This window comes from Physeter macrocephalus, chromosome 7 (assembly GCF_002837175.3).
Source record: "Physeter macrocephalus isolate SW-GA chromosome 7, ASM283717v5, whole genome shotgun sequence".
Lineage (NCBI taxonomy): Eukaryota > Metazoa > Chordata > Mammalia > Artiodactyla > Physeteridae > Physeter > Physeter macrocephalus.
The window spans coordinates 28,546,457-28,563,155 of NC_041220.1; the positions used below are offsets into that span (position 1 = coordinate 28,546,457).

The 16,699-nt window shown below is 40.1% G+C and overlaps 1 protein-coding gene across 12 annotated transcripts in view; it reads right to left on the minus strand.

The window, feature by feature from the left end:
- The window catches only part of SLC10A7 (solute carrier family 10 member 7), a 265,905-nt gene extending 251,648 nt beyond the window's left edge, over positions 1 to 14,257 (minus strand). For 3 of the 12 annotated variants that reach the window (XM_028491741.2, XM_024126595.2, XM_055085909.1), the window contains exons 1-3: positions 13,548 to 14,255; positions 7,276 to 7,358; positions 987 to 1,123 (exon numbers count right to left, since the gene is read on the minus strand). In XM_028491741.2, the coding sequence (XP_028347542.1) occupies positions 987 to 1,123; positions 7,276 to 7,358; positions 13,548 to 13,647 (320 nt within the window). In that variant the 5' untranslated portion in view covers positions 13,648 to 14,255. Of the gene's footprint in view, positions 1 to 986; positions 1,124 to 7,275; positions 7,359 to 13,547 lie in introns of all 12 variants that reach the window. The other 9 variants (XM_024126596.3, XM_028491742.2, XM_028491744.2 and 6 more) reach the window with 6 other exon arrangements.
- Between the last annotated feature and the right edge of the window lie 2,442 nt (positions 14,258 to 16,699).

Here is a 16,699-nt window from a genome sequence, read left to right on the forward strand (position 1 = left end):
AAATAGATAGCTAGTGGGAAGCAGCCACATAGCACAGGGAGATCAACTCGGTGCTTTGTGACCACCTAGAGGGGTGGGATAGGGAGGGAGGGAGGGAGGGAGATGCAAGAGGGAGGGGATATGGGGCTATATGTATGCATATAGCTGATGCACTTTGTTGTACAACAGAAACTAACACACCATTGTAAAGCAATTATACTCCAATAAAGATGTTAACAAAATAAATTAAAAAATAACATGAAAAAAATAACATGAAAAAGAAATCTATTGCTAATTCAATTATCCTATCAAACATAAAACAGAACAAGGGAAAAAGTAAATGTTTGTCCCCTCTATATATTTTTTCTTTCCTGTGCATTTTTTTTTTTTTTTTTTTTTTGGTGGTATGCGGGCCTCCCTCTGCTGTGGCCTCTCCCGTTGCGGAGGACAGGGTCCGGACGCGCAGGCTCAGCGGCCATGGCTCACGGGCCCAGCCGCTCCGCGGCATGTGGGATCCTCCCAGACCGGGGCGCGAACCCAGTTCCGCTGCATCGGCAGGCGGACGCGCAACCGCTGCGCAACCGCTGCGCCACCAGGGAAACCCTTTCTTATGCATTTTAAAAACACATATTATAGTCAGCCAGTATCTGTATACATTTGGTAAGATATAGAACACAAAAGTTAAAGCACCCAATTGACAGCCTACATTACACACATGCACACAGACCTTACATCCTGTAGTGCCTTCTATTTTTCTCCCAACAGAAAATTGTCTCTCTTAGAACCTTATCATTTAGCAAGAGTGTATATTTTAAGATTCTTGTTATAAAATTCTTTAATGAAGTTCCTTGGTGAAACACTATCACTTTAAAGAATAATAATAATGTTAAAAGTGTTTTTATTTCCTTATATGACACATAGCCCTTTTGTGTATGGTTGCCACAGAAATAATAATGTTACTAAAGATACCCCATTAAAAGTGGACACTTCAAAATATTTAAACATACCCTTTTAAAAGCCATTCATTGATGGGTGTGATTGACAAAAGCTGAAGAAAAAGCCATATTGCTGCTGGGAAGAATGCAAGTGTAAAGATCTGAATAAAAAGATGTAGTTTTATATGCACCAAAGCACTTGTCAGCTCCTGTGAAAATGAAGGACACAAAATAACAAAGGTAAGAAAACTATTTCTGAAGACAGACTGCTACCAAAACAACATCACATGAATTAGGTTTTTTTTTAATTGAGATATAATTGACATATAACATTATATTAATTTTAGGTATACAACATGAAGATTCATTGTGTATACTGCAAAATGATCACCACAATAAGTCTAGTTAATATCCATCAATGTGGAGTTATTTCATAGCTAAAATTTTTACCTATAAGCATATGCGTTAGAGACAGACTTTAAGAAAAAAAAAGTTGTTCATGATAATTATAAAGTATTTTTCTATAAAATTTCTGAAGCATTCTAATTTCTTTCAAATACAGTATACCCCAACAATTCAGATTTGTAAAATTCTGGAACAGGACTAAGCTAACTACCGTTACACTAGTATAGATTTCAGAATTGTTGACACTGCTAACAAACATGTATGTTTAACTATTTAAAACAAAATCTTGCTTAAAAATTTTGGCAGGACCTAGAATTTTAATTAAATTTGATAATTAACCTCTATTCATTACACCAGACCTAGCAAGGCCTTAATTTGGCAAGATGTTACTAAATCTACACACAAATCATAATTTTTAAAAATGTTTTCCCCAACAATATTCTACAATTCAAAAGGGCTTTTTCCCCAAAATCTACTCACTAGATTTCTTTATTAACATTTACTGAATAGCAGTTCTGAGCCATGCTCTGAGCTTGCCACTTGATGTATGTTATCTCATTTAATCCTGACAACAACCCAGTTAGGAAGATATTATTATCCCTATTGTACTGATGAGGAAATTGAGATTGAGAGTGAAGCTCAGAATCAAACCCATTTCTGGCATTCTATCAAACCCACTCACTCCTGCTTCTCCCACCATGTCACACCGCTGCCCCAGGAGAGAAAAGATTTGCATGAATCATGACACACCAGGCACATATTGTAAGTCTCACAGCTAAAAAAGGATACTCGGTAAACTTTGGGATTTCAATATGTACAAACCAACAAGCGTTTACATTTGAATTTCTTTGAGTTATGTGGTTATTCAGCAAAAATAAAACAAATTCAGAAAGTAGTAGAATATAAAACATGCAGGCAGTCATTAAACACATTCAAAGTTGCCAGAGATTCACTGGTTTATAAACATAGCACTGTCATGTCCCCCACCTCCCTTAGTTCAAGTAAGTCATGAACTAGCCTCAGAGACATTAGCCAAAGTACATGGTGTAATAAACAGTAGGTTAAGGCAGACTCATTCACTGGTCACCACTTCCTGCAGTCTGTCTCATCAGCTCCCACCATTAATCTCCCTTCATGTTACACAGCAGTTCCAGTTTAATCACAATACATCCCTAATGGCATCGATGGAACTTCTGGAAATCTGGGTCTAATGCAGGGCAACTGGGAAACACTGTGCAGACTGGAAGCCACACCGGGTCCATGGATCAGAGCTAACATAAAAGGAGCCATCTTTACAATGAACCAGAAGTTGCACCCCAGAGAAAATTTGAGCACCAGCAGTTCCAAGAATTCTCAGCAGTCTTGAAACCAAATCTCACTCAAATACACTCAGAGGCATTCTTAAATACCAAATAAATATCAGTGGGTTTTTTATTTTCAAAAAATGAAAATAAAATGATTAGCCAGAAGGCAGTAACAAAGGCATTTGCATACACTTCTCATAGGAATATAAAACGCTGTGACTTTTCTGAAAAGTAATTTGGGAGAATATCTCAAGGACTATAATAGGATTCATACTCTTGGATCCCAAAATTTTATGTCTAGGCATTTCTCCTAAGGATATAAAAAGTGGTTACAAGAATTTATATATAGAATTGGTTGATAGTCACAGCATTATCTATTACGGTAAAATCTGGAAACAACTTATATGTCCAAAAGTGAGGAAATAACTTAAGGTAGCAACAGAGTGTTAAGAGCTATTAGAAACTATGTTAAAACTGTGTAGACAAGGATGTAGAAGTTCAGGGTCTCTCCCTACTTAACCAACAGGTGTCTCATTGGCACAGCCTACGTAGACCAACCTAGCAACTCATTTCTTCAGGCAGCAAACACTTACCCAGCACCTGCCTCGTTTCTAGGTACTTGGACTATCTCTCACAACTCAAACTTCACATATCATCTGACCCAGCAATCCTACTTCGAGGAATTAATCCTTCATACGTATTCCCAAATGTAGGAAATGATATATTTTTAGGTTATCCTTTGCAGAATGTTTATAATAGTAAAACCCCATAAGTTACCTAAATGCCATTCAAGAGAAGATGAGGAAAATATATCAAGACACATTGAAAAATGGAATATTTTTCAGCATCCAAAAAGAAACAGGGAGTTTTTTATGTGTTGATATGAAACAACCTCCAAGATATGTGTTTTGAGTAAAATAAGGTAAGGTGGCAAACGGTATAAAACACCACAGTTTGACAGGGGCGGGGGGTGATACACATATGTATGTTTTGCATAGACTATCTCCAGAAAGATGCACAAAAACTGTTAGCATTGGTTGCCTCCAGAAACGAGAACTGAATATTTAGTAGAGGGGTGAAAAGAAGACTTCTCATCCTATATACTTTTGTACCTTTTGATTTATGTTCATAAAAGTAAATAAAATATAAATTATCTTATTTTCAAATATGAAGAAAAATTAAATGAAATATATTACATGGAAAATTACTATTATACACTGTCACGTATTAAAAATAAAATTGTGTGTATGTATGTGTATATTTATGCAAGTATGTGTATACATATATACACATATATACATATATACAATTTTTTAAATATTTTATTTTTAAAGTAGTCTCTTTATAAATAATACGTTTAGGGAAAAAAGGGCTAAAATACACACAGATGTTAATAGCAGTTATTTTTATTCTTTCTAATCTTTCTACATGGGGAAAGACTACTTTTGTAATTATGAAAAAAGTTATAAAAAATAAAATGTAGTTAGAAAACGCTAGTTGATCTGAAAAATGACAGTAGAAACAACTGATACTGTATCAAAATAATGGAACAGTAAAGAACCCAGCAAAATGAATCACAAGGGGCCACTATGTTGGGTCCTCAGGGGCTTCTTAACAACAGGGAAATAACAGACATGAAGTGTTTCCAATAAAGATTTTCAAGACTGTCACAAAAACCAACTGTTCTATATTTTCTATAGCTTCTTCATACAACCTTAAAGATAAAATAAGCTTGCACTGGAAAAGAAAAAGCAAGTAAACACTATAAAATTCAAAATAGTATTATTCCATACATATCCATGTAGAATTGAGGGCCACATACTCAAATAAATACCATCATGAATAATTGAAGAGTTGATTCCACATGACATTTTATTTATTCACATGTAATACAGGTCGAATTCCATTAAAATAAACTTAAGGAGATACTCCACAAACCAGGGCCTCACTGACAGCATCAAGAATCGCTTAAAATCAGAGACTCTGACTGGGACTTAGAAATATTTTCATTACATACCAATTTCCCTCCTAACCCTTATTTGACCTTTATTGGATCTGCTCTCTGAGAGTCAGCCTCATAGCTCTGGGCTGGAAACAAGCAGCAAGAGCCTCAAGTTTAGAATTTGCTGTATTTATTTCTAAGCTGATGGGATTTTTAAAAAATGATCTGTTTAGGAAAATAAAGGAAAGCCGGTATATTCTGGCCTAGTGGGGACCCTTTTCAGGCCCTGAGTTTCCTGCTCATCTTTCCTTCTGTCCCGAGCCAAGTACAAGTGCACAAGGTGGCAGTGCCTTATGGCCACAGGCACTAAACAGGTACTCGTTTAAATGAGATTGGCCTTGTCACAGTCTCTTAAGTAACAAATCCTCTGAAACTGTAGGTTTGAAGTTAGCTAAATATGAAATATATTTCGAATGTGACCTTACTTCATTTCACTACAACAAAATTTCAGAAACCATTTCAACAGGTATGTCACAAACTAGAAATCAACAGTCATAAAACCTAAGATTTAGCATTAAATCTTTTCAGCATGAAGTATTAACACAGAGTCCTTTATAACTTTAATAAATGAACAAAACAAATTTTAGAATACACATCATTACATCAATGTATAAGTAATACTACATGAAATGTTCACTATAAATCAAACTTGAGTGGGGCCAATGTAAATGCTTTCAAATAAACGCAAGTTAATTATAACCTACCGTCTCCTGTGTGCAAAAATGCACTGTTCCAGGACCTAACAGGATACAAAAATTGTAGTCCCAGCTGAAATTAGTTTAAGAGTGTTAACTAGGAAACAAATAACAAGAAGTTCACTACCTCCTAACTTACAACTGTTTGGTTGCCTGGGAAATTAACAGGGCTTAGAGATGGTTTAACATTACATAATGATGCAATCTAGGGCATCTTAAATTAAACGGATCTTGAAAATGACTTAATGTTGTATTAGTTTGAAAAGGGCCTTTAATATGGAAGAAGTGGCTTTGATGGCTACTTAGATACCACAATAAAGCACAGGATCAAGGCATTTCATCGTTAGATCCAAATTAGCTGGATGATTCTGAAGGTTTCCTAGGTGCTTACAGAAGAATTCGGTCCTTAGAGAAATGCTGCTAAGTATGACCTTCTTCCTTCTTCAACTCCTGCATCCCGCAAAGTTGGCTGCTTGACAGACGAGCATTAAGCAAGAAGCTAAAGGAGTGAGAGAATCAAATCTTGCCAGATTTCCCATGGCATAAAGAACAGCTGTAGCCATTAAGCAGCCACCAGGGGACGTAGTTAGAGCAACGTCCCAAGTAGAGGACTTGGGTCAGGCAGCTGCTCCACAAAGAGCATCAGCCAAGGCCAGCAGGAAGACCTCCAGGGAAGATCAGTCCAGCACCACGGGGGTGGCAACTATCTTTCTGTATCACTGGGTCCCACATTTGAGAACCTGTAGGAGAACTCAGGTGTTGACAGAAAAAGCCTGTGCCCCCTTAAGCACTAATCATAGTCCTTTCATGGCAATATAATTTCCAAAAACTAGAATTCAACATATTTAGGAAATCCCGTTCTATGTCAGTTTTCAAAAGAGCAAGTAATTAGTGAGAATATTTCAAATTCTTGAGACAAAATTTCTCAGACACTACATGGGGATGCCATTTACATCAAAAATGCCCCATTGATAAGATTTATACCAACCTGACAACTACAGAATACATAAATTTAGTAAAACCATGCTTTTTCCATGTCACTACTAGGATGGTCAGAGAAGAAGGTAACTAAATTTGGTCTTCATATAAAGCACACTTCAAAGAAAATAAACTTAAAATAAATAAAGGCAAGACATAATGCTGAAACAAATTTTACAGCCATTTTTAAAAAAACCCAAAATCCTGACATAGTAAGATTTCTCTACCTACATAAGAATAAGCATCTTAGAACGACAACTTTAGAAACTCAATGTAATTTCTTCAAAAGTAAATAGGTATTTTCTTCTCTTTATTTCTTCTACTACAATTCAAAAGAGAATCATAAATTCTACTCATTCCTCTCTTGGATGTAAAAATGCCTGGATTTGTTTAATTCTATAAGAATCCCATATTTAGTGACACCTAGATCAGTAAATAACATTACCTGTGTGTCTTCATAATAGATTGTGGCTTAGTATGAAAAATTCCAGCATTTCTCTTAAAACATTTATTAATATGTAACAGATATACCAGCAAAGAATATACTTTAAAAAAATTAGTTAAAAATTATAACATAACAAGCATCACTTGAGCAGCATAAGTCCTGGAAGCAAAAGATGATCCACAAGTTATGGAAACCTAACTAAACATCAATAACTCCAGTATGCCTCAGTGCCACTATAGTGACCACCACAATCTGAGGAAGACCTGAAGTAGATGTTTCAGTTCAGTTGTTGTACTGAAAACATAACCACTATAAACACACCCTTATTCTCCATGCCGCCCAGCTCTGCAGTATCTATAATATATAGGTACAAAACGCAAGTCCTTTGCTGCAGTCCAAGTTCTCTTCTGTGATAGTGAAGCTTCAGACTGTACCTACACATGGCTTTACAAAAGGAATCTGAAATTTCAAAAGAGTAAGCACGAATTAAATTTTTCTCCCTGCTTTTCATGTGCCCCATAGTTGACAGTACCTCCGGATTTAATGATAATCCACTGTTAAAGAATATTGTTGCGACAGCAATGTAGGAGACAGTTATTTCTGGCATCAGTGGTCCTAAAGAGAGAGAAATGAGTCACTGTTAGATAGGCATTTCCTGTAGATAACTTGATATAAAAGGAGAATCCATTGGAGGAGAATAAACGGTACTTTAAATCTTGGTGTCACCGCTAATATACTAATGTCCTGACAGAGTTAAGTGTTTGCTGTGATGCAGCCTAACTCGAGAGGATTTTCCAGATAGGCGAAGACCATGGTTGTCCAGTGCAGCACAGTATCCTCAGAGCAGAAAAATGAAAATAAATGCTGATCTCACACGGGAGAGCAAATAGGCCGCATCCTTCCGTATTAGGTCCTCTAATTTTATCTGCCATAGTAAATGTCGGCCCTGCTGACATTTTGATTTCTGAATTCTAGCCACCAGAGTAATTTCTGGGAAAAAAAAATTTCTGTTGTTTTAAGCCACCCAGTTTGTGGTAATTTATTGTGGCAGCACTAGGAAATGAACACACTCTCTCTAGCCAAACAACAGGACCACATCATGGTTCCTCCATTGCCTGTAACCCTCCACCATTCCAATAGACACTGCTCGGCAAATAAGACCAAGCTGGGGAAAAATCACCACTCAGTCAGTCAACAAATATTCATTGAGCAACCACAATGCTACATTTTAGGCATTTGTAGCACATCAGTGAATAAAAGAAACAAAGAGCTCCTCAAACACTGCAATACCTAAGTGTCCATCAACAGATGAATGGATAAAGAAGATGTGGCACATACATACAATGGAATATTACTCAGCCATAAAAAGAAATGAAATTGAGTTATTTGTAGTGAGGTGGATGGACCTAAAGTCTGTCATACAGAGTGAAGTAAGTCAGAAAGAGAAAAACAAATACCATATGCTAACACATATATATGGAATCTAAGAAAAAAAAAATGTCACGAAGAACCTAGGGGTAAGATGGGAATAAAGACACAGACCTACTAGAGAATGGACTTGAGGATATGGGGAGGGGGAAGGGTAAGCTGTGACAAAGTGAGAGAGTGGCATGGACATATATACACTACCAAACGTAAAATAGATAGCTAGTGGGAAGCAGCCGCATAGCACAGGGAGATCAGCTAGGTGGTTTGTGACCACCTAGAGGGGTGGGATAGGGAGGGTGGGAGGGAGGGAGACGCAAGAGGGAGGGGATATGGGAACATATGTATATGTATAACTGATTCACTTTGTTATAAAGCAGAAACTAACACACATTGTAAAGCAATTATACTCCAATAAAGATGTTAAAAAAAAATGATAATCAAGTTTGGGGATCTTGAGTTCTATAGTGGAGACTATAGTTAATAATACCATTTTGTATACAGTAGATCTTAAATTTTCTCATCATAACAACAACAAAAAGAAATGGTAATTATGTGAGGTGAAGGATGTGTTAACTAACTTGATTGTGGTAATCATTTTGCATATCTAAAATCATCACATTGTACACCTTAAACTTATTCAATGTTATATGTTAATTATAGCTCAATAAAGCTGGAAAAAAAAAAACACTGCAATACGTTCTTTTAGATACCTGGCATTTACTCAAATCATTTTGCTGTGATCTGAGAAAAGGCAGCAAAAGGGAGAAGGCAGAGAAAGAGGCACTACACTTCAGGGCAGTGAAAGTGGTTCAAAATCTTAAAAAGAAGTACATTTTTTCCCCCATACTTGTGAGTGAATCTGTCTCAGCTGCTCACACTTCAAAATAATATTTCCTCAAAAGCTGAGGAAGGTGATTCAGGAGCAGATTTGAAAGTCAAGGAATCTGGCTTGTTTTGGAAGTAAATGCCTTCCAGGAATTTTTAATATCCTGTTTGTTTGTTTTTTTTCAAACTCATATCCTTTTTCTTTTCCTCCAACCCCTTGCTTTTCGTGAGACCCATTTTTGTCAACTGTGCTTCCATCCACAGAGGTGCCCCAGATTTTCTCTATAGGATGGGTTATAGTTAGCAGTATATTTGCAAGCAAGAGCTAAGCGATGAGTCCAAAGATGCATCTCCATAGCAAGCACATGGCATTGACTTAAACCACATGTTTCTTTGGGGCAGCTAAAGCATCTACCTTAGTTAGCCAACAACTGGATTTTTTAAGAAGGTAACTCTTCCTACACTCCATGCACGTATATATATAAATACACATGGTAGCTATTAACTAACTGACATAATTCAGTGGAATGATTCCTTACTTTGAATGTTTTAAATCCTAGAGACAGGATATACTGTTTACTTTTATATTGTTTTTTTTTGTGTGTGTGTGGTATGCGGGCCTCCCTCTGCTGCGGCCTCTCCCGTTGCGGAGCACAGGCTCCGGACGCGCAGGCCCTGCGGCCATGGCTCACGGGCCCAGCCGCTCCGCGGCATGTGCGATCCTCCCAGACCGGGGCGCGAACCCGGTTCCCCTGCATCGGCAGGCGGACGCGCAACCACTGCGCCACCAGGGAAGCCCTGTTTTTTGTATTAGATGCACATCCAAATAACTAATCCATGAAAGGACCTGGTGAGGCTCTTCCAGGGCTACCTACAATGTACCTTTTTAAAAGAGAAGGAGGAATTAATTCTGATCTGGGGAAACCTAAGGCCCCTTGGAGACAGCTGCTAATGGATCGCCCACGGTGTGAATGCAGAACTAGAAGCAGGCAGGGCTGAAATAAAAAGCTGGTAAATATTTGCACAGAGGTGAGAGTTGAAACTACGCTATGAAATGGTATGTGGCCCCTCTCCAAGGTAATGATTATATCGTCCAAGTCATGAAAATAAGCAGATTCAGATCCTGAGAAGGCTACAAAGCGCAAAGTGGAAATATAAGTTTTAACTCTTCCTTAAACCAAAGCAAAAAAAAAAAAAAAAATGTTTATCAGTGAAAATGGAATGGAGTAGCAACATCAAAAGAAAAATTGGCCGTAAAAAATGAAGCAATTTTGGGACTTCAAACCCATGCTTTTTAATGTGGGAGTGGAGTGTGGGGAAAGAAGACGATCTGGAATGTTTAGGAATGCAAGGAACTATTATCGTTTCATCAAATCTACTTATCATCTAGTAAATTTCACTCGTAAACCTAATCTAAGGTATTCATGCTAATATTCTTAAGTTTATACAGTAGCATGTTTCTGGTTATGTTTTCTTAATGCAAAAATGAAGCAATTTCCTTTTTAGGATTTATGTCTTATTAATGGCAAAAATTTCAGTTAAGATGCAGGTGGAAATGAGACGCTTAATCTGTACTTCCAAAGAAGTAAGGCTTTCTCTTGGAGAATGAATGGCACAGTGTTGAACTCTGGTAAACTCTAAGATGTGCATAGCTCAGGGCTCCCCTGGGTGGAAATGAAACAGAGTATCTACACCTCAGGATCTACAATTCACATCTCCTGTGGCTCTTTACTTTCAACCTTCTCTATATTTTAAAATGAAATGTAACTGAGTAAAAAGAACAGGGAACAAAAAATTAAATTTTCCATGCTAGTACCTGTTACACTTTTTTCCCATATGGAAAGTCATTCAACTTCTCTCACTTCAGGGTTCCGACCTCTATAAATTTCCTACCATACATAACTCACCCACTGGCTATAAAGATTGTTTTTAAAGGGAAGGCAGAGCAAAGGTGTGATCCTTTAAGTGTAGAAGTCTTACACTTCAAAATAGAGTCATTAAGGTATTGATCCAGGTAAAGGTGAAGTAAGCATCTTCAGTTGAAAACAATCAAAACTTTCTACTGAAGAGAAAAGAATGCCTAGAAAACTGTTCGACTGAAAATTGTTCAGTCAATGTGAGTGCATTAAAAACGCACACGCATTCTAGTGTACAGACCCAAAAATGGAACTTCTGACTAAAAGTGACAAGCAAAAAGAGATGCTTTAGATCATTCTGTAGAGCAGAAGAGGACAGACCACTTTCAGCCACCATTACTCTCCTTGTTCCTAGATTTTTGTTGTTTTATCTGATGGGGTCAAAGTGTTATTTGGTACTATTAGGAAGTTTGTTTTTATTGAAGAAGTTTTACAGGTTGGAAGGTCAACTGAAGTACCAAGAACTTAGCCTGACAGCTTATATAAGAAATCCCAAACAACTGTTTGTCTAACTTTTGTTTTTAGAAACAGTAACTTTTACACTTGGACAGATCTCAAAAAAATCACATGAATACACGGTTGTCTAATATTACCTGATTCTGCTCAGCTTCTTTTGGCCTAAAAATCAGGGCATGGAAACCGTCTTTATTACAGAGAGCCTTTCTTTATAATGGTTATTCATTTTTAGTGATTTTTGCCAAGAATATTTGGATGGATGTTGCAACTGGTATGAAATAAGGGGGAATCCTGGTCCACAGTTCTTCCTCTTCCCTAAGCTAGCTAACCTGACCTAGGGTGAGTCACCTGACCTGAGGTCTCAGCATCTTCAGCTGTAAAAGAAGCATGTTAGCTTAAAATAATGTTCCCTCAGCTCTTAACAGTCTCCTCTTTTATAATTAAACAAACGAACTCTCCTAGATTAATGGCATAAGGACTAGTGAAAATGGGAAACAATATTTCTAAGATACAATAATTCCCAAAACTTCAAGAAGCAGAGGCTGAGGGAACAAATAAGACTACAGAATCCATCTCACACAGGCCACTGTGGGGAAGCCCTACGGAAATGATTCAGCAATCCACCACTCTCCTTCCCACTGAGAAGCCCAGGAATATAAGAGAAAAGGAATTTTACCAAACCTAGTCTCTGCAGATCTCAACTTAAAGATCACACATCACCTGTAATTTCACCTTAACACTGAGCGAATCAGAGATCTAACCCTAGAAGCTATAACGTCTGCAAGTGACGCTAGTGAAATGTACATTCCAGATCACTACAAAGACGATCTCTAACATTCTTACCACCTGGCTAGCTGCAGGGACAGGGGAACTCATTGGACAGAACCTAAATACCAACCTTCACAAGTTTCCCCAAAGCTCACAGAGAAACCATGTCAAATGAGAAACTGGTATCTTCAGCAGGGTAACCCCAAACAGCTTTACAATCACAGTTACCCACCCTCCACATTTTGTACTAAGTTGAACATAGAAGAAAAGAACATAAAATAAACCAAAAAGTTTGAATCCCCACCACCTTTGTCCCAAAAATTCCTTTTAAATGTTCTCTGAAGCTACCTATAAATGGAGGTATTGAGGTAGAGGGTAGAAGGAACCACTCACTGTTCTCCTGAGAGATCATTTCATTCACTTCCGTCACGTTTGAACAAAAAGGTTCAAATAACTTCAAATATCCTTCTGATAGCTTCCTAGCATAAAGATTGTGTGTGCTCACTTCGGTTCTTATCTGTCCTTGCATGTGTAAAACCTGTCAATAAGCGTGAAAACTGCTAAACAAGGTCAAGCAGACAATGAACTGAAGAAATTCAATTAATGTTTCTGAAAAGTGGGACATGATTGTCTAAGGGTGGGAGGAGGGGGTCGGGGGGCATGAAAGGCTAACGGTTTTTCCAGTCGTTTCCACCAATGCCCATCCACACATGACAAGGATCCCACAATTCAGAGATCTGGGTGTGATTTTTAGCCCGCCTACACTTCCTTGCCAAAATACACACTACACATGGTCTAACACCGCCTGGATCTGTGAGACTGCTAAAGGTAGCAGTTGAGTCCCGGCAGCACACGGAAGCAGTTGAGTGCAACGTGTCAGTCGGTTTGAGAGTTTGTGGAGCGGCAGCAACTGTAGCAAATCATCACCCTCCGACATGTGGGCCAACAAATCTGAGTTGGAAGAGGAATGGGTGTCCCTTTTTCTTCCCCCACTCCTTTTTTTTTTTTAACATGGGGGAGGGGAGCGTTGGAAACAGACAAGGTAATGGTGTCCACTCCAAGATAGATAAGGAACTCCTGGCATCCTAGCGTCCCTTGGGATAGGATGCTACTTTGAAGGCAAATAAGTTTCATTCTCGGTAACCTCACTCCTTGACACTAAGGATACTCATTGATTGTTCGCGGAAAAGGCAACCTGCGTTCAAATTCCCTTGCCCCATTCCTAATTATAAATCCTCTCTGGGCCTGGCAAATTAAAAAATCAGCAAGAGGGCCAAAAGACACCTTGGACTGGTCAGTGCCCCTAAAAGAGGCAGACACTCCCCAATTCCGGTCTCCCCTCCTTCCCAAGACTCGCAAATTAGTTCTGAAGTGGGAATCGCGGTGGAGCATGCAGAGGTGCAGTACTTACCCCCATTCACCCCTATGGACGGCTCCAGCTTTGCTCCGGCGATCGCCAATACTATTCCAATCATGAACCATTCTTTCCTCATTCTCTCCAGTAGCCTCATGTTTGTTAGGGTGGATGGGTTTTGTTTATTTGTTTGGCTTTTTTTCTTTTTAAGCTGCTATCGCTTAATCCCCGGGGCGTCTCCACACTTCCCACGGTCCCACCTGACATGCAGTAGAGCAAGTCAAATTGCTACTTGTAAATTAAAGACCGGGGGGTTGCTCCGGCTGCTTTGAGGAGGGCTGGGAGTAGTAGTAGCCAGTGACAGGAAAGTCTCACTGAGCGCCGCCATCACTACCGTGCGCCTACTAATAGACGCGCACAAGCCACCGCGGCTTCAGGTGCGCCTCCCAGCCCTCTGAAGCGGACGTTTGGGCCAGGCCGGCCGGCGCAAGCGATCGAGGAAGGGAAGCTGGCCGCCGAGTAGGGCTGACAGACTCGCCACCGTCAAGACCTGTGGAACCTTAGGAATGACAGGGGCGGGGAGTGGCGTGAGGCGCCGCAGCCTCCTAGCTCTATCAAGGGTCCGGCTCCAACAAACCTTTAGACACAGCCCCCCGCGCCCCTGGAATACATCCATGGAGAGACTCTTTTTGGCTTCGCCTTGAGCCTGCGGTAAAGGCTAGCGTGCGCTTGAGGCAGGGATTTCTCAGTCGGCAGCTGCGGCGGCGGCGTTCAGGGGTTTTTTTGGTGGCGAGCTTCTTCGAGGCATTACGACGCTTCCTCGACGCCGGCGTTGACGTGTACGCGGGGGGCGGGGGAAGGGCAGGCCGCTCTCGGTCTCCTAGTCCCGGCCCGAGCCTCTGGAGTTACCTATGCTCATACGCCGGCGCGGGAAAGCGGCACCCTAGTGCGGGTAGCTTTAGCCCCGGAAATGGGTTGAAAATTGGACACCGAGCCGACGCCCACATACGTAGCAGCCTTACAGCCCGGGAGGGTGGGCGGTACCCCCAGGTCGGTCATCCGCGGGTGGGCGCCGGGCCTCGACCCCCTTCGCCATCACCAACCCCAGAGTGGGGACAGCAGAGGTTCAGCCCCCTACCGGGAAGCGGGGACCCCATCTTCCTTTGGGGATGGTGGGTGAATGCTTGAGCTCCCTCCCTACCTCCCAACGAAGCTGATGTGGGGGCGAGGTGGGAGTCTGAGCTGGCGAGTGTGAAGCGTGCATGCTTTCGCTTGACCCCCAGAACTTGCCCCACCCAAGCAGCAGGGCAACTGTGGGAAGGAGGTCAGGATACCCAAGGCAAAAGTGGTGAGGGACCAGGTAGAGGCAGGTCTCCTGCCTTCCATTGCCCCACGTGCTAGATCCTATCCGTCCCCATTTCTCCCTTGAAGTGTTTTCTGCCGCCAACCAGTGACACTGATAGTTTCATGAATGGACTTCCTACCCACAGACGCTGCAGGAACATCAACTCTTTCCATTATGCACCCAAATAAATAAATCAGGCAAATGCTGTGTTACAGTTTACTAAGAACTCAGATCTATTTACAGCAGAATCAAACTCATGGAAATGATTTTTGTTTTGGTGGTTACTTAAAGGGAAAGAATACAGTGCGCTGTGAATTCTGTATTAGTTTCCTGCGGATACTGTAACAGATACCTAAAACTGGAGGCCTTTAAAAAAATGGAAATTTAGTCTCTCACAGTTCTGGAAGCCAGAAGTCCAGAATCAACGTGTTGGCAAGGCCACACTAACCCTGGAGGCTCTGAGGAGAGAATCCTTCCTTGTCTCTTACAGCTTCTGGTGGTTGTTGGCATAACTTGGCTTCCTTGGCTTATGGCCACGTCACTGCAGACTTTGCATCTGTCTTCACATTGCCCCCTGCTCTTCTGTGTGTCTCCTACAAAAACATTTGTCATCAGATTTAGGACCCAACCCGATAATCCAGAATGATCTCATTTTAAGATCCTTAACTATATCTGCAAATATCCTTTTACCAAATTAGGTAACTGTACTTTGTTGAATGCTGTCCCCCAAATGTTCATGTCAGTCCAGAACCTCAGAATGTGACCTTATTTGGAAATGGAGTCTTGCCCATGTAGTTGGTTAAGATGAGCTCATACTGTGTTAAGATGGGTTTAAATCCAATGACTCATGTTCTTATAAGAATGTCACGTGAAGACACACAAAAGAGACATGAAGAAGAGATCATGTGAAGATGGAAGCAGAGATTGGAGTGATGTGTCTACAAGCCAAGGAATGCCAAGGGTTCCACTTTGGAACCAACCACCAGAAGCTGGAAAGTTGCAGAAGTGGGGCAACCGGAAGCTGTGGTAAAGGATTTAGATTTTATTAAACACTGTAGGAAGCCACTAAAGGAATTAAAACTAGCTAGTGAAGTCTTGTCCAGTTTTGCTGGAGAGATTACTTTAGAGGCAGTCTCTGAACAAATAGTTCAGAAAGAAGTGACTAAGTCAGTGGAGCTGGAAAAGGTAATTAGTATAAGAACTGTTATGCAGGAAGAATCCAAAATAAATGACCAGTTGCCTATAGGGGAGTGGCGAAACAGTCTAAAATGACTCCCAGGGTATGTCTGTCAGACAGATGCTGTGCCAGTCACTCAGCCAGGGAAACTTTATATAGTAGATTTGGGGAGGAGATTATAAATTCAGTTTATATCTTGTGTTCAAGGCCATTGGAGCATACAAATAGAGATGTCCAGAGGGGGTCGAGTGGATGTTTGAGTTCATGAGTACAGAGTTGCTGTAGGTCTGGGATTCTTCAACAATAGATTATGGAAATCATAGGCATTAATATAGTAAATATTTACTTTTATACTTTGTCACATTGGTTACTCAATCTCTGAATATAGTTCACTTACTTATAATATTTATGAATGTTTACTGTGTGTCAAGAATAGGAGTACACCTTGTGATTGATCCTGTCCCATCAGGCTATTGAAAAGATTCAGTGAGATGTACGTTGTATGTACGTTGCTTTGCATGGAAAAAATGCTCAGTTATTCATTTATTCCACAAATACTTATTGAGCTCCTACTTTGTGCTAGGCGTTATCCTGTAAATCCTGGGGTTACAAGGAAAAGTGAGAGACAAGGGTTCAGCTTTCCTTGTGTGTTCCAATAATGACATAAAAAAGAAAATTAACAAGTAG